The sequence below is a fragment of the Sparus aurata genome, chromosome 18 (genome assembly GCF_900880675.1).
Source record: "Sparus aurata chromosome 18, fSpaAur1.1, whole genome shotgun sequence".
NCBI classification, from domain to species: Eukaryota; Metazoa; Chordata; class Actinopteri; order Spariformes; family Sparidae; genus Sparus; species Sparus aurata.
Genome location: NC_044204.1, coordinates 31,551,974 through 31,577,936, shown reverse-complemented (window position 1 = coordinate 31,577,936; position 25,963 = coordinate 31,551,974). Strand labels below are relative to the sequence as shown.

The 25,963-nt window shown below is 44.7% G+C and overlaps 1 protein-coding gene across 2 annotated transcripts; it reads left to right on the top strand.

Annotated features, from left to right (window-relative positions):
- On the top strand, window positions 1-25,927 carry med12 (mediator complex subunit 12). 2 transcript variants are annotated; one of them, XM_030395603.1, is made up of 43 exons: window positions 1-150; window positions 911-1,015; window positions 1,116-1,307; window positions 3,698-3,857; window positions 4,065-4,240; window positions 5,267-5,377; window positions 5,655-5,927; window positions 6,072-6,218; window positions 6,336-6,435; window positions 6,523-6,659; window positions 6,853-6,984; window positions 7,678-7,804; window positions 8,005-8,234; window positions 8,352-8,411; window positions 8,579-8,752; window positions 10,135-10,279; window positions 11,173-11,291; window positions 12,933-13,076; window positions 13,174-13,337; window positions 14,004-14,135; window positions 14,519-14,746; window positions 14,852-14,996; window positions 15,205-15,325; window positions 17,061-17,171; window positions 17,260-17,373; window positions 17,558-17,694; window positions 18,346-18,525; window positions 18,867-18,938; window positions 19,026-19,189; window positions 19,284-19,445; window positions 19,618-19,819; window positions 19,934-20,043; window positions 20,149-20,284; window positions 20,506-20,655; window positions 20,776-21,141; window positions 21,234-21,381; window positions 21,483-21,685; window positions 21,902-21,976; window positions 22,086-22,315; window positions 22,470-22,650; window positions 23,722-24,000; window positions 24,328-24,409; window positions 24,504-25,927. In XM_030395603.1, exons 1-43 carry the CDS (start codon window positions 49-51, stop codon window positions 24,539-24,541), a joined length of 6,564 nt encoding a protein of 2,187 aa, XP_030251463.1. In that variant the 5' UTR covers window positions 1-48; the 3' UTR covers window positions 24,542-25,927. The 2 variants fall into 2 exon arrangements, with proteins under 2 accessions (XP_030251463.1, XP_030251464.1); XM_030395604.1 differs by having other exon boundaries at window positions 49-150; window positions 21,237-21,381.
- The last annotated feature ends 36 nt before the right edge of the window (window positions 25,928-25,963 follow it).

The following is a 25,963-nucleotide window of genomic DNA, read 5'->3' as shown; positions in this document are numbered from 1 at the left end:
GGGTCAGGCTGCTGGGGAGGAGGAAAGCCCTGGCTGTGATGCCGCTGGATGATGGCTGCTTTCGGGATCCTAAGTTACGAACACCGGCCATTAAAGCGGCCCAGACTCGGCCCTCCGGACGTCTATCCTCAAGATCCAAAACAGAAAGAGGTGAGACGTTACGATGTGCAGTGTGAAAAAAGCAGAAATAGTGTTTTGTCGGACAAAAAAAAAATCAGCCAAGAAGCTGTGCAGGCTAACACTAGCTAGCCTGTGTAGCAAGCCCTCAAGACGATTCGGGCCTAGCAATAACAATGAACAGCTCCTAGTTGTCAGTTTGTTAGCCAGCTCGCCAGATTAGTTGGAAAACAACCGGTTCGTTTCGTACCAGAGTTTGCTAAGCTAGCTCGTCGGCTAGCGGATGCTATTCAGTTAGATATAAACTGTAAGCAGGATTTAGCTTTGTGATGGGAAACAATATTCGTTGGCTGTTTTTTTAATTTGTTTTTTATTATTGTGCGTGGCTGGTGATTGTTTGTTAGCTGGATGTTTTGGTCCAGCGAGTAAACGTTAGCGTAACCTGCACAGCTAACCTTCATGACCTGAGAACTGAAAATAAAGGTACATTATTTGTTCCTCGGTTTTGATGGTTGGAGTTTGGCCTAGCTTGGTAGTGCTGTTGGCTCCTGATCTATTATTAACCTGAGATAATCTGTTGATCTAGATGGAAAACAAGTATTCTAGTATTCTGTCAACGCTGCTGCAGATCTCTCTAAAAGGGATCTTAACGTTTCATAACATTTATCTCCCTTTTTTTATGGTGTCAGCAGCCACATTTAGCATGTTTCCTGGCTTTTTTCTCAAACCACTGCTGAGCTCGTCTGGGATCATAAATGACACTGTGAGCTAATTTTTCTTTTGTCTGTTCCAGGATGAGCTGACTGCTCTGAATGTGAAGCAAGGATTCAATAACCAACCAGCTGTGTCTGGGGATGAACATGGCAGTGCTAAAAATGTCAACTTCAACCCTTCAAAGGTAAAAACTCTAACCTGCACTGCATGGGGATTTTCTTTTATAATTTCTGTGAGCGAGTGGTTTGTAATTGATCCGTCCTGTTTCCATCCCTGCCTCACAGATCAGCTCCAACTTCAGCAGCATCATCGCAGAGAAGCTGCGGTACAACACGTTCCCGGACACGGGGAAACGCAAGCCACAGGTCAACCAGAAGGATAATTTCTGGCTCGTCACAGCGAGGTCACAGAGCTCCATCAATAATTGGTTCACGGATTTAGCCGGGACTAAACCTCTAACGCAGCTGGCTAAAAAGGTAAGACCCCGGTGTGAGTTTTGCAAAGTGTCATTAACCGGTTTTTATTCACTGCTGGTGAAACAAAGCGTCATCTGTTTGAGGTGCCACATTGGCCGCTCCCTCTACAATGTGCTTTAAATGGCTGGTTAATCAGCGTAATTCTATTACTGTCCCCTGGCTTCTGTTTTGTATGATTGTTTTCATCTTTTGATTTCCACCCACTTCATTTGGAAAGAATTGTTATGTCCACAACAAAAGAAATGGACCCCACCCCAACAAATCAAAACACTTTGCTATGTTAAGGCAAAACAAAACAAAATCCCTACATGATAAACCACAAATTGGTTGCACCAGTTTTTCTTCAGGCTCAACCAGTTTCCCACTCGAAATGTCCAACACTGACAAGAGCCGCATATTTTGTTAGAAATGCTAATGAAAATCTTTTTATTGTTTTTTGTCATGAGGTTATTAACCGGCTGTCAAGTAATAATTATGAGTTTTAAAAATTGTAAACCTGCAATTCGACCCGATATTAATTTGTACAGTCCCAGGATTGATCTTTAAAGATGGTGTTTTTTTAATGCGGGTACGAAATTAACACCTTCCATATAGAATCGGGTCAAATCGGGAATTTCGTCAATCGATTATGGAAATCAGTGGCAATACCAGCTCTACAAAATAAGGTTTAATCTGTATAGAACAGCTAAATGTTGGCATACGAAAGGCTGCTACCTCAACTCTAAAATGCTACGTGCTATCCTGCTAAGATTACTCGGATGAGCTCAGACAAAGTGCACCTGAGGGTGACAAAGTGCATCTCTGCCAAGTCTGAAAGTGTAGAGCCGAGCTTGTCTGTCTGAGATACCTTAATCGCTCGTAATGAGCAGACTTTGCCTTTTTGTTCATGTTAGTAATAATCATCCAAAGCGACAAAGATATTTCTCCATTTTAAGGCGGTATTCTCAGGTTTAAATAGTGTTTGGATTGCTTTCATGATAATATCTTTACATTGGCTCAGCTGTGTTATATACAACGCCAGGCCTTCTGACAGATGGGTGACACATTTTTGAAACGCTTCCTTGTGTTTTCCTTTCATGTCATCCTTCTGTACAACGCCTTTAGCGCAATAAAATCTGATTTAAAGTGCGTATATGTTTATAAATATGTAACTTACCTGAGATGTAAGTTGCTGGAAAATCTTGAAAATGCTTGGAAAGTGCGTGTCTTCAACAGTGACATAGTGCTGCTCTATACTCAATCTGTTTTTAAAGCTTATATTACCTCCAAAGATATGCAGATATCAGTTTGTGTTTATACCAATTGTGCTAGCGTCAGCCTTTCAATAAGCTTCACCCATTGCGGTCTTGCACGACTGGAAATTTAGCTAACAGATTAGTTGCGGGGGATCTTGATGGTTATGTCACCGCTGGGAGAAATTTATGTGTCAGTTCCAAGAAAAGGCCAAGACGAGAACAAACGTCAGTTCTGGGAACGGTCCCGGTGATAAAACAGTCCCCAAACTGTGCAGAACACTCCTGGATAATTCCATTCAACGTGACAAAAACAAGAAGAAATCAGAAAGGGTAAGTAATGCAGCGTTTTTTTTATCTCCTTGTTAAGAAAACCCCTGATTGATGCGTCCGTGTAAATCAAGTGTATTGTTTGTCTTGTTTGGCTTTATTGAACCAAAAAGCAATGATTGCCGCTGTTTATAGATCGTTTGTAGATGTGTTTCTTGTTCGCCCGCGTCGAATGATTTCGCCTGTAAGTGCTCTCACAAGTTGCGGCAAATAGGTCTCGACATTTGAATACATCAGGCTAAATTAAAGGTCAGCTTTCCGTTCCAATGCCCTTCATCATTTACAATTCCATTGTGGGTTGCTGTGTGTTTCCTTTTGACTTCCTTACCGCTTGCCTTGGTGCATACATATTTAATTAGTTTTCTCGCCATAATAAACAAATGTTTTCTAACTTGGGTTTTTATGACTTTTCCAGAAGCGAGCCGGTTCCAGGGTTCTCTTCATCCGGAACCACAGAAGACGTAACAACCAGGAGAACATGGCAGATGTGGCAGTGTTGTAAAAGAAAAGTCATCCAGCACATTTATTCTTATTGCAGACGAGGATTTCTGAAGCCCGTATTTGTAGCATTCGGAAGCAGCATGTGCAGCCAATGTATACGAGTTATCTGATAGGTGTTATTTAGCATTTTGTCTGTCTTTTAACACAGTTCAGTCCTTTTGGAACTCATGTATTCAACTACTGATTGTCAAACCAATCCAAACATTTTTAATAAATCACTTTTTTTCTGCTCTTCTTGCTCATTGTTGTGTTTTGGGAAACATTCTCGGGCTGTTCGTCGTTTCACCCAACATTACTGACGGTGTACGCTTAATGTTCTTGCCACAGGTTCCCATCTTCAGCAAAAAGGAGGAGGTTTTTGGATACTTGGCCAAGTACTCAGTCCCTGTCATGCGCTCAGCATGGATGATAAAGATGACCTGTGCGTATCACGCTGCCATCACAGAAACTAAAGTCAAGAAGAGGCATGTGATTGATCCTTGTATAGGTAAGGAAATCATGCGATTCTAAGTTCGAATTGTTGTTTTTGTCTTTTCTTGCTTCTCGTGCTGTGACTGATCTCTTCCGAGTCATGTTATCTATTTAAAAAAGGATGCTTTCTTCTTTTGGATTTGAAGGGATTTCCTGGAGAATAAGCTCTGTCTTTATTCAATCTGTTCCCTTTAAGATGCATCTTTTGTGTTTGTGTCTGTAGAATGGACTCAGATTATTACCAAGTACCTGTGGGAGCAGCTTCAGAAGGTGGCCGAGTATTACAGACAGTTTCCCAGTCAAGGCTGCAGCTCCCCGCTCCCGGCTACTCCTGCTGACGTGGAGACGGCCATGAAGCAGTGGGAATACAACGAGAAGCTCGCCATGTTCATGTTCCAGGTCAGCTCACTGCTGCCCAACAGGGTTGCTCTCATATTGCGTTATATTACTTTGTTTATCTCCAGATACACAGTTCAAATACAGACATGTTGGTGCGCCATGTCAACATTTACAGGGTTCCCACTTTTTAGGGGAAAAATATCAAGGCCCTGGAAGTGTTAGACATTTATAGACACAGGTCATTGGAGGTGCAAGGATAGAAATTGAATTCTTTGATATTTTGGGTTTTCTTCTGCAAAGAATACTGGTTCTCATTATAAAAAATTCAGAGTGTTGTTTCAGTAATTGACCTCGGTAGGTGTCTCAAACAAGGCCGTGATGGGTCCTTGAATTCAAGGGAATTAGGCCTCCAACGTCCTTGCGAAGTCCTTGAGTTTGATATGAACCCTGATTGAGTTTCAACCAGATGTGTAAAGTATCGCAGGGATTACTGAAGGTTGTAACAGACTCAGTGTCCTTCAGACAAAGTCTGAACAACAAATGACAACAAAGAAATATGATTATTTTTCTCAGGGATAATGATTAATAGCCTTCATGATAGTAGTAACTACACTACATTTGGGGAATTAGGGATCGTGGTGTTTTCAATGTTTGTGAAGTGTCTGGTTTTTGGATTATATGCTTGAAACTTGTTTTTCTGTAATGTGTCTCCCTTCTGTAAATTGCTATCACAAAACCTAATTTCGGTTGTTTTTTAGCACAACCCCATCTTGTTAAGTTTAATCAAGTTTAATTATCCTTTTTAGTGTGAATTTTGATATTAAAAAAATGCTTGAAGAGAGCTTGAATTTGACCACGTAAAAGGTGAAGGAAGCCTGGGAAAGTAGTTTCAGGAAAGGAATTAGTAATGAATGAGTTTTTCTGATTAGGTTTGCCAACACTTTTCATACCCGATTCCTTGAAGTGAACTAGAGATCGCTTCGTATTTCACTGAATAAACGAATGAACTCTCAGTCTCCACATTAAACACTGTAATTATCGTGTTCATGGAGTTGATGTTAACTCGTGTCTGGTTTGCTCGGTCAGGATGGGATGCTAGACAGACATGAGTTCCTGACGTGGGTCCTGGAGTGCTTCGAGAAGGTTCGACCTGGTGAAGATGAGCTGCTCAGACTTCTCCTGCCGCTTTTACTACAGGTACGCCCTTGAAACACGCAACGCCGCGTAACATCCACGCGGCCGTGACACGCGCTCGCCGCTTCGCTGATATGACACGCTTCTACAGCTGTCAACAGTTTATCACGAGCCTGTCGCATGTCTTCATCCGCAGCACTTTCGCGGCGTTGACCTCTGCTGGACGGGGCCCATCGGGGGCCCGCAGCCGCTCATTTTCTTTCTATTTCCAAAGCTGACTGATGTTGATGGACGCTGAGTGCTGCGGGCTAATGCTTTGAATCTCTCCTCCGTCCTTCAGTACTCAGGGGAATTTGTACAGTCGGCTTACTTGTCACGGAGGCTGGCTTACTTCTGCACACGGCGCCTCAACCTGTTGCTAAGCGACGGGAGCCTGGGCCCCGGCACAGGGGGGCATCCAGCCCATGGCATCTTGGCGCAGCAAGGTAACGCCCTGCCCCCGACTCCGACCTCGCAGCCGGCAGGAGGGAACCAGCCGCAGACGCCGTTCACTGACTTCTACATCTGCCCTCAGCACAGGCCCCTGGTGTTCGGGCTCAGCTGCATGTTACAGGTGTTCTGCTCGTTTTGACCGATATACACATGAGACAGTTCTGTTCATGCCTTACTAGATCATCAGATTTGAAAAATGGAAGAAAAGACTCACTAATTCTTCTGTTTTTCTTTCCTCCTTGTTATTTCTACCTTGCCCAATCAGAGCATAGTCCTGTGCTGTCCGAGTGCTCTGGTGTGGCATTACTCTCTGACAGACAGCCGAAACAAGACCGGTTCACCTCTGGACCTCCTGCCCATCGCCCCGTCCAGCTTACCAATGCCCGGAGGAAACACCGCCTTCACGCAGCAGGTACAAAAGAGTTACCATATAGATTTCTGTATTCTTCCATTGTGATGGTTTTCTCATTCGTTGATCTTCACTTGGGGGTGTCAGGATCATGTTTTCCCACCGCGTCCTTCTCCGCAGGTCCGCACAAAGCTGAGAGAAATCGAGGAGCAAGTGAAGGAGCGAGGCCAGGCGGTGGAGTTCAGGTGGTCGTTCGATAAGTGTCAGGAGACCACGGCAGGTCAGAGAACCGTTCACAGCTCGCACGGGCTTCGTTGTGAGGTTAATAAGGTCGGCGTCTGAGACGATTTCTGTAATCTTTCGCCAGGGTTCACCATAGGGAGGGTTCTTCACACCCTGGAGGTTTTGGACAACCACAGCTTCGAGAAGTCCGACTTCAACAACTCACTGGATTCGCTGTACAACCGAATATTCGGGTCAGGCCAGAGTAAAGACGGCCACGAGGTGAGGGTTGATTGAAGAAGATGTCACACGGCAGCATCATAGGATCAAAAATATTTGTTTTTAAATCACTTGGGACTTAAAGGTTTGGGATTTTAATGCCGGTACCATGCGAGTAGTAATCACCAGATTATAAAATATGCTTAGGGCTTTCTATTTTTAGCTGCATTGTCTCATATCGCATGTTTCTGTCCAGATGTCACCAGATGATGACGCGGTGGTGACCTTGCTTTGCGAATGGGCCGTGTGCTGTAAGCGCTCCGGCAGACACAGGGCCATGGTGGTGGCCAAGCTGCTGGAAAAGAGACAGGCCGAAATAGAAGCCGAGGTAAGAGACGCGCCGGCCGCCGAGAGTGTGTCAGTGTGACGTGTTTCTGTCTCGGCTCCAACTGAACGGCTGTAGAAACGTCTCCAAGAGCAAACCTCTCAGCGTGTTGGAGTGACCATCCAGAGAAGTTATATTTCATTGGCGTTTCTTTAAAAGTTTATTTTCTTCAAGGGATAAATGTCGTTTTCTTACATATGCATGCACTGTGTTTGAATGTTAACACTTGGGTGGCGTCACTCTGGGTATCTGCTCCGTAATTAGAAGTAATTGCCCTCCCTTGTTTACTTTACTCGATGTCTCATGATCAGGAGGTAGGATAAGATCGGAAGGGAGGTTTTCTTTTGGCCACAACTTGGATGTCTTTTCTTTGACGCCAAGAAGAACAAGCTGCAGTGCTACGTCGTGATATAGAAAATAAAATGGCCAATAGAATCTCTTGGTTTTCTCCTGTTTTCTACTTCTACCTAGTATTTCTATCCCGTCCTGCTGGGATGATCCTACAGATCAGATCATCGTGGCAGTAACATTTTAAAATATTCCGACTGCATAATTCATATTCTGCGGTGTCTTTATGTGGCATCTAAAACCAAATAATCGCAATAAATCGGGACAGTTTGCAAATACGTTTTTCTTCATTTAGCACTCAAAGACCGTTTTTGCTGTGTGTTGTCTGTCTGGCCTGCTTGCTTGCAGAGGTGTGGTGAGTCGGAGGTGGTGGATGAGAAGGGCTCTGTGTCATCCGGCTCCCTCTCGGCTGCCACGCTGCCGGTCTTTCAGGATGTGCTGCTGCAGTTCCTCGACACTCAGGCCCCCACACTGAGTGAGTCTCTCTCCGTTTTTTTCCTCCACATTACCCGCAGCGCTGATTCTCAAATAACTCAGACTTGATATGATATTGAAGATGCTTTATATCCTTTTGTCTCTGCCCCTTATTTCATTACCCGGTGCGTATTTACCCTAACTGATTTGGCGTGGGTACCCTCTCATTAAATCATTCAAATCCTCCCTCCACCTCTGCAGCGGAGCCTGGGAATGAAAGCGAGCGGGTGGAGTTCTCCAACCTGGTCCTGCTCTTCTGCGAGCTCATCCGTCACGACGTCTTTTCCCACAACATCTACATGTGCACGCTGATTTCCCGCGGTGACCTCGCTTCTGACTCCCACCTGCTGCGCCCGCGCTCCCCCAGCGACGAGCCCTCCGATGAATCAGAGCGCAAGGAGCAGGAGGCAGGCGGCAGCGGCAAGAACGAGGCACGTTGGGAGGCGTCTGTTGTTGGTTATGTGGAGTCTGATGAGTCATCTGTGCAGCAGCACAAAGCAACAGCGCGGTGTCAAAAGAGTAACATGAGGTTTCTGTTTGTTCAACAGGATACCGGCCTGTCGGAGTCGATGGAAATCGATCAAAACTCCAGTGCTAATTTTGATGAGGTACACACACACACACAGATTACCCTTTTTCTGTTCATTTCCGGGCAAAGATATTGTTTGGAATCAATTCTAATCACCCCTGTACCACGCACTATGGCTTTTCTGAAAATTTGGGATCCCTCATTCATCCACATGAAATCAATTCAAGCCTCCTTTCTGCCCGGCAGATGTTCTCTCCCACGATGCACTGCGAGTCCAAAGGGAGCCCCTCTCCCGAGAAGCCCGCTGCAGAGCAGGACAGCAAGGCCAGCTGTAAGGACAAGGGCATGGACCCTGCCTTCCCTCAGCTGTACGAGCAGCCTCGCCACATTCAGTATGCCACTCACTTCCCTATTCCTCAGGTAAGAGAACTCGCTGCTTTGCACAAAATTGCTCTTCTAGGTTATAATTCTGTCGATGTTTCCTTACATTTCTTCTTCACATTCTGGCCTCGTTTCAGTCATCCGCCTCACACGCTCCTGACAGAACAGATGAACTTAAATTTTATTCAACGCACAGACGGCGTGACAGCTCGTGGTTCACACTTAGTATATGCTCGTCGCCGCGCCCTGGAGTGTGTTTGTCACCTAAAGACTGTTTTCTTCTGCTTTGCGCACGTGACTGCAGTAAGAGTATGTGGTCCCGAGTATGTGGATGCCAATGTGCAGATGTCCTACACTTGATACTGTGTCTGATCATGTCTTATGCCAAAGATCTTCTGAACGTTTGGACTAGATGTCCTATAAAGCTTCTGTCTTTCTTAATAAACATAAACAGCATGTCAAACAATAACCTAGCTGCAGCCTCTCAGTAGTGAGGACCTGCTGCTTTCATTAATCATTGACGCGAGTTAGCTCTTAGTTAGCGACCTCAACTAGGGGTATGCCAAAAAGATTCTTCTTATTATTATTTTTTTTTTGGCCCACCACCACCACCCATCTTCTTTATTAAAACATCGGGATACAACCAAATAAAATTTAAAAAAAATGGTTTAAGCAGCTCTGAAACGCACCCATATAGATATTTAATGATAGTTGTAGTCAGTGTGTTTGTCAAGAAGAGACACTGTGCAATATACTCTTTGTTTACTTGGCTGTCATTCATGTGAAATTGATTGACAATGTTTTGTAATTCCTGTGAAATGGATTCAGTGCAGTCAATAAATTCTGAATTTCTTCAGTGACACAGATATCGTGATGTATCGTGGATGAAATTTCTTGCAATATATCGATTATCGCAGAATCGCTGTATCGTGATATGATATGATATTATCGTTATCGTGGGCAAAATATCGTGATAGTATCGTATCGCGAGGTACCTGGTGATACCCAGCCCTAACCTCAACCCAGGCTCACTTAAGTTTTTTTAAGCACAGCTACAGTCACCTACAACACAGTGTAATTTTGTCCTTGCGATATTGAAAGTGGTATCAAATATCGATATTTTTCAAGGTATTGTAACCAAGTTATCAGTTCCAGTGTTATGACTTCCTGTTTATGATCAGTAGCATTTCTGTTAAATTATGTCGGGCGGCGTAAAAACTCCAAACCACAGCTATGTTACATCTTCTTTAACAGCTGTAATTAAATCCTTTTGTATATTTTCTAAAATGTCTCATCTTGTTCTTTGAGTTTTATTGAATGTAATCGTCGACCCTCGTCACATCTGTCTGGCCCGAATTCATCTTTTGGCGTGCATCCGGTTTATGACGGTCTTTTTTTTTTTTTTGTCATCTGTTCTTTAGGAGGAGAGCGCCAGCCACGAGTGCAACCAGCGGTTAGTGGTCCTGTACGGCGTGGGCAAACTGAGGGATGAGGCGCGACACGCCATCAAAAAAATCACCAAAGACATCTTGAAGGTGCTCAACCGCAAAAGCACAGCAGAAACAGGTGAGTGTGCCTCAGTTTTATCAGCTTTTGACAGATGGCTTAATGTCCCCGCGTTTCCCATTTACTTATGTTTTACATTACCTGCGCTGGAGGCGGGGGCAGTTTGTCTGGCAGCAAACTGCTTTTTGAGAAGACGTCTGTTTCATTTCACCCACTTTTTATGTTTAAAGATGATGTTCAAGCGAAACCACTTTCATGTTTTGATATGTGCCGCCCCATTAAGTGACTGGATTTTACTCCCCCCTGCTTTTCTCTGTTGAAAAATCCACGTCTGTCACATGAAAGAGATGCGCAGGAGCTTTATCATGCCGGGGATGTTTGTAAAACATTGTTCATGTGCAGGCTGATGGCTCAGTTTCTCACTGTGGCCATTCCAGCTGTTATCATCTCACTATCTCTTTCTCTTTAGATACATTTCATGTGTATTCCCCTTTTTTTTTACTGATCTCCTTAAGAGAACAAGCTTCTCCTCTCCGCCCGAGGGGGGTTGCATCGCTCCATCTTCTTTGCACCCAATTTCTATGCTAATAGCGCTCATCAGTTCACAGCCACTTTATCTCTCATACAAGTGACCTTATTAAGGCGAGGTAAGCCTTTCAAAGTCATAATCACATATTGTGTCACCTTATCACATCCCCGCGAGCTGCTGATGACCTTCAGCTCAAAATTTTCTGTCGCTCTTAAGTGAAAAGTACAAGTCTTTTGCGCTGGAGCCTCAAATCAAAGGAGGCTGGAAATGCGAGAACAGACCGCTGGCTTAACTCGATTTCACGGCTGGCCTGTTCTGCAGACTGGAAAGAATACCGCTGACCAGTTATGAGTTGCTGCTCCTGCTCTTATTTTACTTTTTTTTTTCCTCTCCCCTCTCTCCCCTCTCTTTCCCTCGAGCGCAGGAGGAGAGGAAGGACAGAAGAGGAAGCGCAGCAAGCCGGAAGCCTTTCCCACTGCAGAAGATATCTTCTCCAAATTCCAGCACCTCTCCCACTTTGACCAGCACCAGGTCACCTCCCAGGTCAGACCAGGAAGCACATTCTCTCATGTCCTCGTGTGTCTGATGTTTCTGCGTATGTATGGATCGGTTGAGGATTTGGGGAGAAGCCACAAGGGTTTGTTAATGTAAATGTGTCAGCAGCCACAAACAAAAAGACCTCCCAAGGTGACTCATTTGAATGTAAATGTAATTTGAATGTATCTTGTTTTCTCTTGTGAGATGGCTTAATTTGATTTAAATGCATAATGCACTCAGGTGACTGTCACTTTAAAAACAGCAGCAGAACATAATGCATTTAGAGTTCTCCTGGTAAAGGTTGTAGCGGAGAAGTGAGTTGTTCCTGATAGAATAATAGATTATCAAATATGATCAAACAAATTCCCCTGATTTGTTATCTAATAGTCAACACGTAAGACCAAGTTTCCAGTAACATCGTGGTTGTGTTGGGCTCTATGTTTGTTTTAAAGGAATAGTTTGTCAGCGCTTTTTCAAATCGAGAAGGTTCACACCACTCGTATCTGCTACATCCAGGAGAGCACTGGTTTACATTTAGCTCTGCATGAAGACTTGAAACAGGGAAACTGTTTCTGCCTCGTTCTGTTTCCTTTCTGAAAACCTCACCCCATCACAAGTAATCATCTTGCTTGTGTTAAAAAAAAAAAAAAAAAAGGTGTAAAAACAAAAGGACTTGGTTTTTACAGGGTTGTGTGCCAGATTATTTATTGACTGCGAGCAGCAACATCCTGGAGTCGTGTTGTCTTTGTTATGTTGCTAAGCAACCAGTGGAGACTCCGTTAAGTCACTGTTCCTGGTCAAGAAATAGTGGACGGTAGATTTTTACCTTCTGGAGGAGCCAGGCTTTCTGTTTCATCCCGCTTCCAGTCGTGATGCTAAGCTAAGCTAACGAGAGTGGTAGTTTTTGTCGCAAAGGTGTCTTTCCCAAAATGAAGAACTCTTTCTTTAACATTATTTTGAAAGGATACGTCTTTTACCATTTATTAATTTAACCACTTTGTGATCACCATTAATCATTATACCGGGTACGAGTGCTGCCATCTTGCACTGGTGATGTCATTTAGAGTGTAAAGTTCTCGCCTGCCAAACATGACGTTTCACCGAAGCACTAATTAAAACCAAACTTATCAGGAAAATAAACACTGGAACATAAATCAGCGCTGATGAAAACTACCTAAAATGATGAAAACCATCATTGGAACAAAACGTATATTTTAGTCGGGCCCATTTTCCATCTGTTATCGTGAAGTGGGCATGATGATTAATGACCTTTACTGCAGCACAGCGTCCCCCGGGGGGGGGGGTCCATCGACATGTTTTGGCTTCACTTTTGGAGAGCTGTCAAGTCGTCCATCTGTATGTAGAGTCGGTGACGATAGCTGAAACCATGGAAGTGAAAGAAAAACGCATATTCCACCATTTTATTTGTATTCCACACACACGCGTTAATTTCAGGTCTCTGTTGAACAATAAAGTTCAAGCAGCTGGCAAAATATTTTGGCAGTTGCTTGAATGTTTTTTTCCGCTTATTTGGAATGTAAATGCGCTTTTTTTATCCTACTGTTGTGTTGCGGCTCAGTGTCACACGTGAGGCTGTAAATGTTGTTTCTGCATGTTGATCTCACCCGATGTTTTGTTTGCGTGCAGGTGTCCAGAAACGTGCTGGATCAGATCACCAACTTTGCCTTAGGGATGTCTTATCACCTGCCTCTCGTCCAGCACATTCAGTTAATCTTTGACCTCATGGAGTACTCCCTCAACATTAGTGGCCTCATAGACTTTGCTCTTCATGTAAGGAACGACGTCATCAGCCGCGCCACTCGACATGAATACATCCCGTATGTTTTTATTCGTCGCAGTCCACTGACTCGTGTGTTTTTTTTCGTAGCTTCTGACGGAGTTGAGTCTGGTGGAAGCCGAGCTGCTGCTGAAGTCGTCCAGCCTGGTGGGCAGCTACACCACCAGCCTGTGTCTGTGCATCGTGGCTGTGCTGAGGAGGTACCACTCCTGCCTCATTCTCAATCCTGAGCAGACGGCGCAAGTTTTTGATGGGTATGGAACTTTTTTACAAGCTTTGACGTTTGGCAGGAGGAAACCTTGAAATCTCCTCTGCTGTTGCCTAAGCGTTGCCTCCTAACGTCTCCTAACCCTCACCTTAAAGGGATGTTTGCAAGATAAAGAAGTGATTTTAATTAAAGTAGTAAAAAAAGATTTACAGGCAAGTTAATTGGCTGTCAGTGGGTCGCTGTCTTTGAGCCTCGTTTTACGGTCTTTAACGAGGGTTTTTAGTGTCGCGCGAATGCTGACAGGGCGCTTAAATGCCGAACGCTGTGCTAATAACGTGTTGTTGTGAATCCTGTAATTGAAGAATTTCAGCAGATTCTTCTGTTGCACTGGTCAAAAGATCATTTGCAATTAAAGCATTAGCTGAATTAAACAAGTGTGAAAGATGAAGCTAACCTTGCAAAGCCTCTGATGAAAATAATGTGACTAAATATAACTAAAAAGAGGGAAAATAGCTAGCTTTGCTCTATCGAACAGTGACAAAAGCTTCCTAATTGCACCTCTAAAGCTCAGTTATTAAAATCATGGCATTTAACGTGGGTTTAAGTGCTGGAATCTTTCTTCAGGAAGTTACTTCTAGCTGTAGCTCATCTTCTCATCCAACGCTTTACTGAACTACGTCGCCAAATCATGTGTGTGTAAATGTTTTCTCAGGTTGCGCATCGTGGTGAAATCGGGCGTGAACCCAGCGGACTGTTCGTCTGCCGAGCGCTGCATCTTGGCGTACCTGTATGACCTCTACACCTCCTGCAGTCACCTCAAGAACAAGTTCGGCGAGATTTTCAGGTAGAATTCAATTCTCGACTATTTGAGGGTATTTTTTTTGTTACCTGGAGGTCTGCCTCGGCGCCTGTTTTTCCTTCTGTAAATGTGAATGATATTGAAATGCGCCATAAGATGATTTATATTCATAGTTCATCCAAACAAAGTTATGATTTTTGCATCCAGTTTAATTTCCCTACCCAGCATCCTTTAATTTGCTTTTGTTGATCAGGAAAAAACGAGCAGCTGTTTGCAGTAAATCAACCGTCAACAAATGTTATTTTGTCGCCCGTGTTCCGCTTGTAATGTGTATGTAAAGTATGTGATTTGTAAGCTGTTTGTTTGTAGCTGTCAGTACTGGAGTAACCCCTCGTTATTCTCCGTCTTCCACTCGTGTTCCCTCTCAGCGAGTTCTGCTCCAAAGTGAAAAACTCCATCTACTGCAATATCGACCCGTCGGACTCCAACATGCTCTGGGATCCCGTGTTCATGATGGAGGCCATCGCCAACCCCTCGGCCCACAACTTCAACCACTCCATGGTGGGCACCATCCTCAACGACAGCCCGGCCAACCGCTACAGCTTCGTCTGTAATGTGCTCATGGATGTGTGTGTGGACCACAGAGACCCTGAGAGGTGTGTTACTTCTGCCATGACTGCCCGTGTTCATGCCTCAGACAGATACAGTTTTCTACTCTTGGTCACGGGCTGTTGTCTCATCTCATGTGAATGTGCTTCCAGGGTGAACGATATCGGGATCCTGTGTGCGGAGCTGACGGCGTATTGTCGCTCCCTGAGTGCCGAGTGGCTCGGCATCCTCAAGGCTCTCTGCTGCTCCTCCAACAACGGCAACTGTGGCTTCAATGATCTGCTGTGTAACGTAGATGTGCGTTGGAGTTTCATAACTTTTTCAAAAATGTATAAATTCTGGCTGAAGGATATCAGTTCTCATTTTCCATAATAATGTCAGCCAAATATGTTTGTTTTTTTACCATTTTACTATCTGTCTTTTATTAAATTCCAATAAAACGCCATTATGATGTTTCATACTCACAGTGTTAATTATAAAGATGTTCTCTGTGCTCGTCCCTCAGGTGAGCGATTTGTCTTTCCACGATTCCCTGGCAACCTTCGTAGCCATTCTCATCGCGAGGCAGTGCCTCCTCCTGGAAGACCTGGTTCGCTGTGTGGCCATTCCTTCTCTCCTCAACGCAGGTAAGGATCATTTCATCTCAACGTGCATCTCAAAATGCGTATTTTTTTTAAATCGGTGCAAAAATGAGGAAAGGTTTTCAGATCATGCTCCATTTTATTGGTTGTTCTCAATTCCAAGTTGTTCTTTTTAAACTGAAAGTTATTAACACCGTTTACCGTCTGAAAATGGAGATTGTTATATAAACTGTCAATGTTGAGGTCAGTTCAGGCAAGTTTTTATTCACACTACAGCCATTTTTAGAGGCAGAAGGTGAACAGCTTGAAATCTCCTCTGCTCGAAAACTCCAGCTTCATCACCCTTTTCCCCATTAATATTAGTAAACCATTTAAACCATGAATCCATCACTTTAAGCTAATTATTAAGACTTTGCTGCTGGTTTGTGAACTACTGTTCCAACACTCTCAGTCTGGAGCTGCAAAGATCAATCAGTTATTTGTGTTAAATGAATATCCAACTATTTTTATCATCAGTTATTTGTTTGGAGTATCTCTTTATTAAAATTCACTGATCCTAGCTCCTTATGGGAATACTTTTTGATTTCTTTATTCCTCTGTGATGGTGAACTGAATGTATTTTGGTTGCGGACAAAGCAAGAGACTCGATGACCTGATTTTCACCATTTTCTTGCATTTTATCCTTTAATCTAGAAAAAAATCGACAGATTAACGGGGCATTATGTAGTTTTGGAGAAGAAATTCAAACTCAGAATAAAAAACTTTAATTTACAATACTAATGAGGTAATAATGCAAAGTGAGAAATATTAACTTTATCCATAACTGCATGAAGGAGCTGTTCGTCAGAGGAAAATAAGGTCCTCAGAACACTGTTTGAAGCTGAAAAAGGTGGCAGGGTCCGCCACATATAAACAAAGTCAAACTGTATGAACTGTGTTTGTCCTTCAAGGTCAGTTTGTTTATTCAGTTTATTCAGTCGTGAAAACAAAGAGAGTTTGTTTATTTAGTTTTGTATAAGGCATAAAAAGTCACTGATGATCTTTCTCCTCTCGTTAAAACTGCCTCACCTTTAATCATCAGTGAAAATAAGCGTCGGTTGCCTTCCCAGTCTCAATCCTAACATTTTGGTGTACGGCAGACTCGATATGTGGATAGATTTTTCTCTGGGGTACGTGCACCCTTGGTTGGGAATCAATGCTTTAAACTTTCCACTAACACGAACACTTTGTTTCAAAAACCTCTTCGATCCCCCGTATGTATAATTTCACAGCCATTAGATGGCGAGCAGAACGTTGCGGCTCGACTCGCAGAGAAGAATCCTGTATAATGCATTTTCTTCTATCAGAGAGGAGAGTACACGCAGCTTATTTGATCTGGGTCCACGAAGCCTCGGTGTGCTTTGTGCACCGGCCAGAGAAGTGCCTCCCTCTCTCCACCGCTAATCTTTTCCCTCCCAGCTTGGAGACAAAACCTCATTCAGCCCTGCTGTTTGGTTGGGTTTGGCTCACGTTATAACGCTATTACACATGCCAAATGCCAGCAGCTCCTTGCTTGTGGCAAACGCTTTGTTCTCGCAGCCTCTTTTCACAACAACAGCTCTGTGAAAAATTCCACTTCATCCCGACTGAGGAGAGGTCTATGTAGGACAAGTTTTAAATTTAGATGTGTGACTTTGATGCCGCTCATGTAGCTCATCAAAATAAAATGTGAACCTCAGTTATGTGGCGTGGCGAAACTCGACCTCTAACCAAATACTTGTGTGTTGGAACTGACCTTCAGCCTGCAGTGAGCAAGACTCCGAGCCGGGAGCCCGACTCACCTGCAGGATCCTGTTGCATCTTTTCAAGACGCCGCAGCGCAACCCCGTCCCCCAAGATGGTGTGAAGTCAGGTACCAAACGCATCAAGGAAACTTTAACCATCATTATGACGCATTTTTCTCAACCGCTTTTTGACCTTCTGACACTTTGACTTTGCAGATAAATCCTCAGTCGGTATCCGGTCGTCTTGTGATCGCCACCTTCTTGCTGCGTCTCAGAACAGCATAGTTGTTGGAGCAGTATTCGCCGTCCTCAAAGCCGTCTTTATGCTGGGTAAGAGTCTTTGCGCCGCGCTTGAAACGACAAGTTTAAGGTCAGATTATGTCGGATATAAAAATGTATTTTAAAAGATGCGGATCGATTGAGGATTACTGCAGATTAACATACTGTAAAATACTGGCTCATGATGTCAGTGTTGGATTGTAACGGTTTGCTTGACTGGTTTTCTGTGGTTCAGGTGATGCAGAGCTAAGAGGTTCAGGGCTGTCGCACCCTGCAGGCCTGGACGACATATCCGAGGGCCGCAATGTCTCCATAGAAACGGCCAGCTTGGACGTGTACGCGAAATACGTTCTGAAGACGATCTGCCAGCAGGTGAGGATGAGTCGAAATAGGGGGGGGAATGATACGAAAAAGAAGAAATTGACAACCGCAGCTCACTCAGTCAGCGTGAAATGAAAGCCGCCGAGATGACTATCTGATGCGTCTGAAACAAATAGCTTCCTGCTGCGTCTAACTACGCATGCATGATTCTTTGTGTTCAGTATTATCAGCGCTGCTGTCTTTTCTGACTGAAAGCTTTCGCGAGGCACGCACATCAACAATTAATGTTCAGTTTTTGCTCATGTAAGCTCTCCCGCCGTTCTGTGTGACTTGTAAATGCAGAGGCATTAAAAGCGTGAATGAGATAATTTTTCTGCACCAGATGTCACTTATGCCACATAGATATGAAGTCCAGAGAGAGAGAGAGAGAGAGAGCTGGCAGTCGCTCACTGGGGCTGGCCATGCTCTGACTCCAAACACATTTTCTGCCCAGCAAGGCCTCGGCCGTTCTGTTCCTGCGAAATATCCCCACCGCCCCGTTTTCATCACCACGCAGCCAGCTTTCGTCAAGCTCGTTTCGCACGACTCATGAGTTTATGAATCTTGCACTTAAGCTTGAGGATCTGCGAAGCTGTCGAGCTCTGTCACGTTTCTCACTCTGCCACTTTTTTCCTCCCTTCCCCCTCTCGTGCCGTCTCGCAGGAATGGGTTGGAGAGCGCTGCCTGAAGTCTCTGTCTGAGGACAGCAGCGCCCTGCAGGACCCGGTGCTGGTGAACATTCAGGCCCAACGACTGCTGCAGCTCATTTGCTACCCACATCGCCAGCTGGACAGTGATGATGGCGACAACCCTCAGAGGCAGCGCATCAAACGCATCCTCCAGGTCGAGAATACACAGAAACTTGCCTTGTGTTCTTTTGCTTTTGCTTGTGCCAGAGAATCATCTATTTTTAAGTGAATGAAGACTGCTAAGGTCAAATAGTATCCAGCATGAGTACGTTTTTAGAATAAGTGCCGAGGACCTTGACGACTCTGATTCTTCTCTTGATAAAAAAAAAATCCACAGTTGGCTGTCTTGAATCAGAGCAGTGATGTTTTGCTGCCCTCTCCTGGCTGAATCAGCCACAACTTCCAGTATTGTAAACTGTGCATACTCATAACCGGCTTCCTGCAAGAAAAGGGAATGGGTGCGTATGACTAATAACGTTCTCGTCTGCTTTACAGAACATGGATCAATGGACGATGAGACAGTCGTCCCTGGAGCTGCAGTTGATGATCAAACAGAGCACAAACAATGTAAGTGTTTGTCTTCAGTCGAAATATGACTGTGTAGTCTTTGTCTTTGTAAAGTCATCTGATTATCTCTTATTCACTTACCAACAGGAGCTCTACTCGCTCTTGGAGAACATAGCCAAGGCCACCATCGAGGTGTTTCAGAAGTCGGCTGAGATGAACTCCAGTAACCCCTCAGGGAACGGAGCAGCGGCCCAAGGAGGCGCCGCGTCCAACAACAACAGCACCACCAGCAAGATGAAGCCGATTTTAAGGTGTGTATCTTTTCTGTTTTTTTATACTCGTGCCACTTGGTTGGAGGTGCATGAATTGAAACTTACACTTAAATCTAATGTTCTTCGTCTGCAGCTCATCAGAGCGGTCAGGTGTGTGGCTGGTGGCTCCGTTGATAGCCAAGCTGCCCACCACAGTTCAGGGCCACGTACTGAAGGCAGCTGGAGAGGAGCTGGAGAAGGGACAGCACCTGGGCTCCTCCTCACGCAAGGAGAGGGACAGGCAGAAGCAGAAAAGGTAAGTGGAGAAATGTACATTCCTTCTCTACTGGAAGAAGTTGGGTTTAATTTTGTCGTCCTGCAAGCTGGAAACAGAATGGCAGAGTTGGTTTTGTTCCACTCTCACAGGCTGTGCAAGCTGCGCAAACCAAATTGGCTGTTAATTAAATTTGGTTTCTTTCACTCCTCAGTATGTCTCTGCTGAGCCAGCAGCCGTTCTTGTCTTTGGTGCTGACCTGCTTGAAGGGACAGGATGAACAGAGGGAAGGCCTTCTCACCTCCCTCTACAGCCAAGTGCAGCAGATTGTCACGAACTGGAGAGAAGATCAGTACCAGGACGACTGCAAAGCAAAGCAAATGATGCACGAGGCTCTGAAACTGCGACTGAATCTGGTGAGAACGTCTCGATCACAACAAGAAGTTGTGCATGCTGACTTTTTAATCTTTGACATTAGGTTTGATTTAACACGTTATGAGGAGACTAACTCATGTTCTTCTTCTGAAAAGGTGGGTGGCATGTTCGACACGGTTCAGCGCAGCACCCAGCAGACCACTGAGTGGGCCGTGCTACTCCTCGACATCATCAGCAGCGGCACAGTTGACATGCAGTCCAACAAGTGAGTGTCGACTAAAGAGAAAACATTATTGCTTATTTGGAAGCACAGCTTCTGTTGCAAAGTCACGTCACCTGCCTGGCTCTCACGTTTGCTTCTCTCCGACAGTGAGCTCTTCACGACAGTGTTGGACATGCTGAGTGTGCTGATTAACGGCACACTGGCTGCTGACATGTCCAGCATCTCTCAGGGCAGCATGGAGGAGAATAAGAGAGCCTATATGAACCTGGTGAAGAAGCTCAGGGTAAGAACGGCACATTTGTCTCACCCATAGCCGGATGGGTTGAGTTTGAAGACGTGACATGTCTTATTCTCCCATTGTTCATGTAATGGTTGTCAAGCTGACGTTTTGTTTACATGCTTATGTAGAAATGAGGGCAAAAGCATCACGTGGTCTTTGGAAAAAGTTGCTTTTCGTGAACATTTTCGTAACCGCTCCTCTCCACAATGTATTTATTTCTGCAGAAAGAGCTCGGAGATCGGCAGTCGGAAAGTTTGGAAAAGGTTCGCCAGCTTCTGCCCTTACCCAAGCAGACCCGAGACGTGATAACCTGTGAACCTCAGGGCTCTCTGATAGACACAAAGGGCAACAAGATCGCCGGATTTGAGAAGGAGGTACGTGGCTTCTCACAAGAGAACCTGACGTGACATTAACTTCTAAAAGTACACTTCTCAGTAGGATTTGTTCAGCCAGTCCAACCAGGGTGTATAAGACTTCTGTCTCTCCTCCACCAGGGCCTCCAAGTATCCACCAAACAGAAGATTTCTCCCTGGGACGTCTTTGAGGGTCTCAAACACTCGGCCCCTCTGTCCTGGGGCTGGTTCGGTACGGTGCGCGTGGACCGCAAAGTCACCAAGTTCGAGGAGCAGCAGCGTTTCCTGCTCTACCACACCCACCTGAAGCCCAAACCTCGTAGCTATTACCTGGAGCCGCTCCCCCTGCCCCCTGAGGAGGAGGAGCCTCTGACGCCCGTCTCCCAGGAACCAGAGAAGAAGATGATGGAGGCCGTGAAGCCAGAGAAGGCGGTGCCCGCTGTGCCCTCTGACTCGAGCAAGAAGAAATCCAACAAGAAGAAGAAAGCTCCGTCCACCAAGACAGAGGTCAGGATTTACTGCGGGGTTTTTATGTTTGTTTCCTGGACGCAAGTTGCTACAGCCAGTGTTAAAAATGACATTTTTAAATGTTTTCTCAGCAGGACTATGTGAGAAGTGCACAAGGCGGTGGGGGCTATCCGACTAATATGCCACCTGAGCTGATGCAGAACCCATATAGCAGGCTACCGTATGGCCAGCAGGGCATGGGCATGGGCATGTACACCCAGAACCAGCCTCTACCTCCAGGTCGGTTCATCATCACCTTCTTCAGTAGCTCCAGTACGACACACCTTTCTGGCAGGCAAGAACCGTCTAGGGTTATGATTTACCGATTTGTTTTCCCACAGGAGGTCCAGGTTTAGAACCTCCCTACAGACCTGCTCGCAACCCACAGATGAAGCAAATGATGCCAACTCGACCCAGCTACCCAACCATGATGCCCGGCATGCAGGGAAGCATGATCGGACTGGACAAGCAATACCCAATGGGTTATAAGCCCCAGCCCATGCCACAGGGTCAGATACTGCGGCAGCAGCTACAGGTCAGACTGGTGAGTCAGCACTGACGGGTCAACCTACTCCAGAATAAGCAGAATTAGGATGATGATTAGTTGATTCTCTGTCTGATTACTACTGACATTCAGTTTTAAGGTCTAAGAGGAGAGTGATTTGGTTGTTTAAAGTGAAAAAGAATCCTGTTGTACTGTTAGTTTAGATAGAAGGCATCAAATCTTTGATATTTGATCACTTGTTGCTTGTTTTTTCAGAATCAGAGCATGATAGGGCAGCAGATCAGACCAATAACACCCAACCAACCTTACACTTCAATGCAGCCATCACAGGTAAGTCTGTTTTTTTTTTTGTTTTTTTTCAAAGAAATAATCTTCAAATGAATCATTAATTGGGCTCCTCGGTCTTGGTTTTAATTATCAGTCTTGTCTTATTGTTTAGAACATATCTCAGGGCTATACCTCGTATGGATCACACATGGGGATGCAGCCGCATCCATCCCAGGGTGGTGGTATAGGTCCCTCCTCCTATGGGAACCAAAACTTCCAGGGCGCCCATCCTGGAGCCAACCCGGCTGTGGTGGATCCTCTTAGGCAAATGCAGCAGAGGCCCAGTGGTTACGTTCACCAGCAGGCTCCAGGCTATGCACACAACATGCAGAACACACAGAGGTTCGTACTGCGTTGCATGAAGACTTTCGCTTTGTTTGCTGCTTAGTAGCGCCTGACTGTCCAGTTGCAGAAGGTTGACATTGTCCTTTGGCTTTATCTCAATTACATTGTTACCTGCACTCATACCTTTTTCTCCCTGCCCTGTACACCTCAGGTTTGCCCACCAGCCCCTCCAGCAGAATCCCATCATGCACGGTCTCAGTCACATGGCAGGCCAGGGCGTCCATCCAGGCATGAGGCCCAATCAGATGCTGGCAGAGCAACAGCAGCAGCAACAGCAGCAGCAACAAGCAGCACAGCAACAGCAGCAGTACCTCAGACAGCAAGCACTCAGAGTACGTCACTGGATGATAATGATGTGATGAATGGGACGGACAGTGAAGCACGATTGGACAACACATAGCTGTCAAAATGAAGCTTGTTGTCAAAGATAGATATATGCAGCGGGATTTTATGTAGGAGGACAGAAAAGTTAAGGTCAGGGTGCTGGTTTGGTGTGTCCGTAAAGGTCCAGGTCCAGACAAACCAAACCTACATTAAAGAACTAGCAAAGATATGTAAAGTTAACCGTCGTGTTTACTCACTATGTGGTCAGAAAGCCGTGCTCGAACACTGTAAATGCTACAGCTTCCAGCGAACCAACATTTACGGTCTGCGGCTGAGAGAGAGGAAAGTAACTCCAAACCAGCAGGTGGCAGCAGTTTGTCTTCCCCATTCAGAAAGAGAGACTGAGAGTCGGGGCTGCCGGTGTGCGACCCCTTGTAATGATAAAGCTGCGTTTTTCTTCACAACACTCCCGCTGTAATAACCACCTCTAATGAAATACTGTCAGAAAGAAAAAATTGAAAGTCAAACTACTGATGAGGTAGATCAGAGGTAAAGAAAACAAAAAAAAACAGAACTCCACTGAATGGGTGTAATCATGGACACTACAACGACAGGCTCTAAGGATTTTCTCTTTCTCTTTATGTTTCTCCTTTTGTGCACTGATTCACACTGCGCTGAACAGCCAATCAGAGCGGGATCTTGCACTGACGAGCTCCGCCACTAAATCCACATGCACACTTATCTCAGAAAGCCACTAGCCTGGGCTGACCAGTGCCAAAAGTGCGGTGACACCCCCACTGTTCGTCTGATTTGTCAGGGCCCTAACGCAGGATTCTAGTTTGCTCAGTTACATTGTCTGGCTGAAATCAAAAGAGGAATAGATCTGGGAGTCATCTGTAAAGAAATAGAAATTGATATGATGCTTTTGAAAGATATGAGAATTGATATTTACCATATAAATGCCCAGCGAACAGAAAGATGATTTCATGAAATCACAAGGGGAAGGAAGATAGGAACTCATAGACCACAAGTCTGAACCTCAAACACCTCACATTGTTTCCTTCCTGTTTTCTTTACAGCAGCAGCAGGCCCAACAAGTTCAACAGCAACAGCAGCAGCAACAACAACAACAACAACAACAACAACAGCAACAGCAGCAGCAACAGCAGCAACAGCAACAACAGGTCCAGCCCCAGCAGGTTCCTCCTCAACAGCAAGTCCCACAGCAGCAGCAGCAGCAGCAGCAACAACAGCAGCAGCAGCAGCAGCAGCAGCAGCAGGTTTCAGGGGTGCCACCACCGGGCCAGGCGCAGAACCAGGGCCTGGGCATGCAGCCACTACCCCCACAGCAACCAATGGTAGGTCCAGTCCAGCCTACATTAGTCCAGTGTTAGTAAGATAATCACGTAAGGAGACGTGCATTCACAGTCTTGAGTTAGAAAACATTTTTAGTCCTGTGGTCCATCACGAAAAGTACCTCTCATGCAGCCGGAGAAGCTTCCTCTAGCTGCGTAAAAGAAAAGCTCAATCCGCGAATGTTGACCCGCGTGGATTTCTAACCTCAAACGTCTAAAGGGGCGTTATTGGCTGCCTAAAATTTCAGGAATTAATCTAAAAAACTTGGTGTGCACGACATATGAACACGTGGAACTGCTGTAATAACAACCTGCGTCTTTCTGTGTTAGTTCCCACGACAGGGAATGCAGCAGACTCAGCAGCAGCAGCAGACTGCAGCTCTGGTCAGACAGCTGCAACAGCAACTTTCAAGTGAGTCTGACACTTCCCATTTTTTTTTTTCGTGTCTGTTGTTTCCATCTAAAAGATTTCCTGCGTTTAACGAAACTTCACCTCTCTTTTCCAGATACACAACCAGGACAGGGCACCAATTCATATTACTGATCATGCTTGTTCATAGTAGTGTGCAGAGAATAGGCTGTCATTATGCGTGGAGGCCGCGCTCTGCAGATGAGTGTGTCCAGTCGGGATGGTGTTAGGAGGGATCAACTGTTCAAGGCACAACGGACCACCAGACAGATGAGATCTCGACCACTGACCGCACCAACGATCAGAGAAGACATCTTGACTTCAGCCGTGTAATTATGGATTATCAAAGGAGGGATCATGTCTGAAGCAAACAGATGATGGTTAATAATGGAAAAGTCTATGTAAAAAAGTACCAGAAATTATAAGAATAATGCAATTTTTTTATTTTATTTCAATTTGTACAATTTTTTCAGTTTCGTGTATTTCTCATTAAAAAATCATGTCAGTTTTTTATGTCTTGTACTTGTGTTGGCTGCCTGTATACTGTATTTAAAAAGCTGTCAATGAAGTCTTTAACGACAAAGAGGGAATCAAAGGATTTGTTCTAGGAAAAAAATACCTACGGTCAGTTTTAAGTGGCGTGGTCGAAGTCTCCTAATGCTGAATTATTAATCGGTGATGCCCAAACTTTTGCAAAACACTTCTTGTGTTGTTTAAAGTTGAACTACGATCTCGAGTTCCTTTAAATTCCTTTGAATGACTTTCTGTGTAAAGTGTCACTTTGACCACCATATGAAAAGTTATGAATAATTACAGATGGTGCATTTTTATAGAGCAGCTGAATCTCACAAAGATTAAAACAGCGAACATTTTCGTAATTTTTTCGTAGGTTGTTTGGTGGACCAAACCGAAGTTCAGTTAATATTTTTGTTTCATTCAGTATGTGAAGTGGGTACACTGGGACAGTGTGCAGCTCACACCAATGTTCCCATTTGATGTACCGTCCATCTTTGGCTTCAACATTGGAATAAAAACATACAGAGTTGTACACAAAAGCATACGACTGCTTGTCACATAAAAGAAAGACGTAAGATTATTAAAATCAGTAAGTTGGGTTTTCAAAGTGCTGACAGGGCTGCAGCCCCTCACAACCTCCGGCAGGGTAGTTTCATGTAGAGAATATTCCGGAGGATTTAATATAACGTGTGCATTGAATTCATTTCATAAATCCAATAGAAATGACTTTGAGTAGTGAGTCAGCACGTATAACACGGGGGACACTGAGACTGAAGCAGCCATATGATGTCAGCCGTGGTTGGTCTTATTATTAAACCTGTGATTCTTCTACTGTGATATGTCAAGATGTCTTATATGAAAAAAGGCCTTTTTGGTAATTGGATGTCCTTTACAGTGCTTATGTCAAGATGTGTCTCCTTGCAGCATTTTATTTTATCTTATAGCAACAAATCCACTGTGTTGCACTTCATGAAATGTATGTCTATTAAATTCAAAACAAGATAACAGCCTGTTTTCCTATACAGGTTTTTTTCTTCACTT

Coding starts and splice junctions, on each gene's coding strand:
- med12 (XM_030395603.1), top strand. CDS start 49: ATGATGGCTGCTTTCGGGATCCTAAGTTACGAACACCGGCCATTAAAG. Junction 19,820..19,933: donor TGAAACTGCGACTGAATCTG/GTGAGAACGTCT, acceptor TCTTCTGAAAAG/GTGGGTGGCATGTTCGACAC. Junction 21,686..21,901: donor AGCAGCTACAGGTCAGACTG/GTGAGTCAGCAC, acceptor TTGTTTTTTCAG/AATCAGAGCATGATAGGGCA.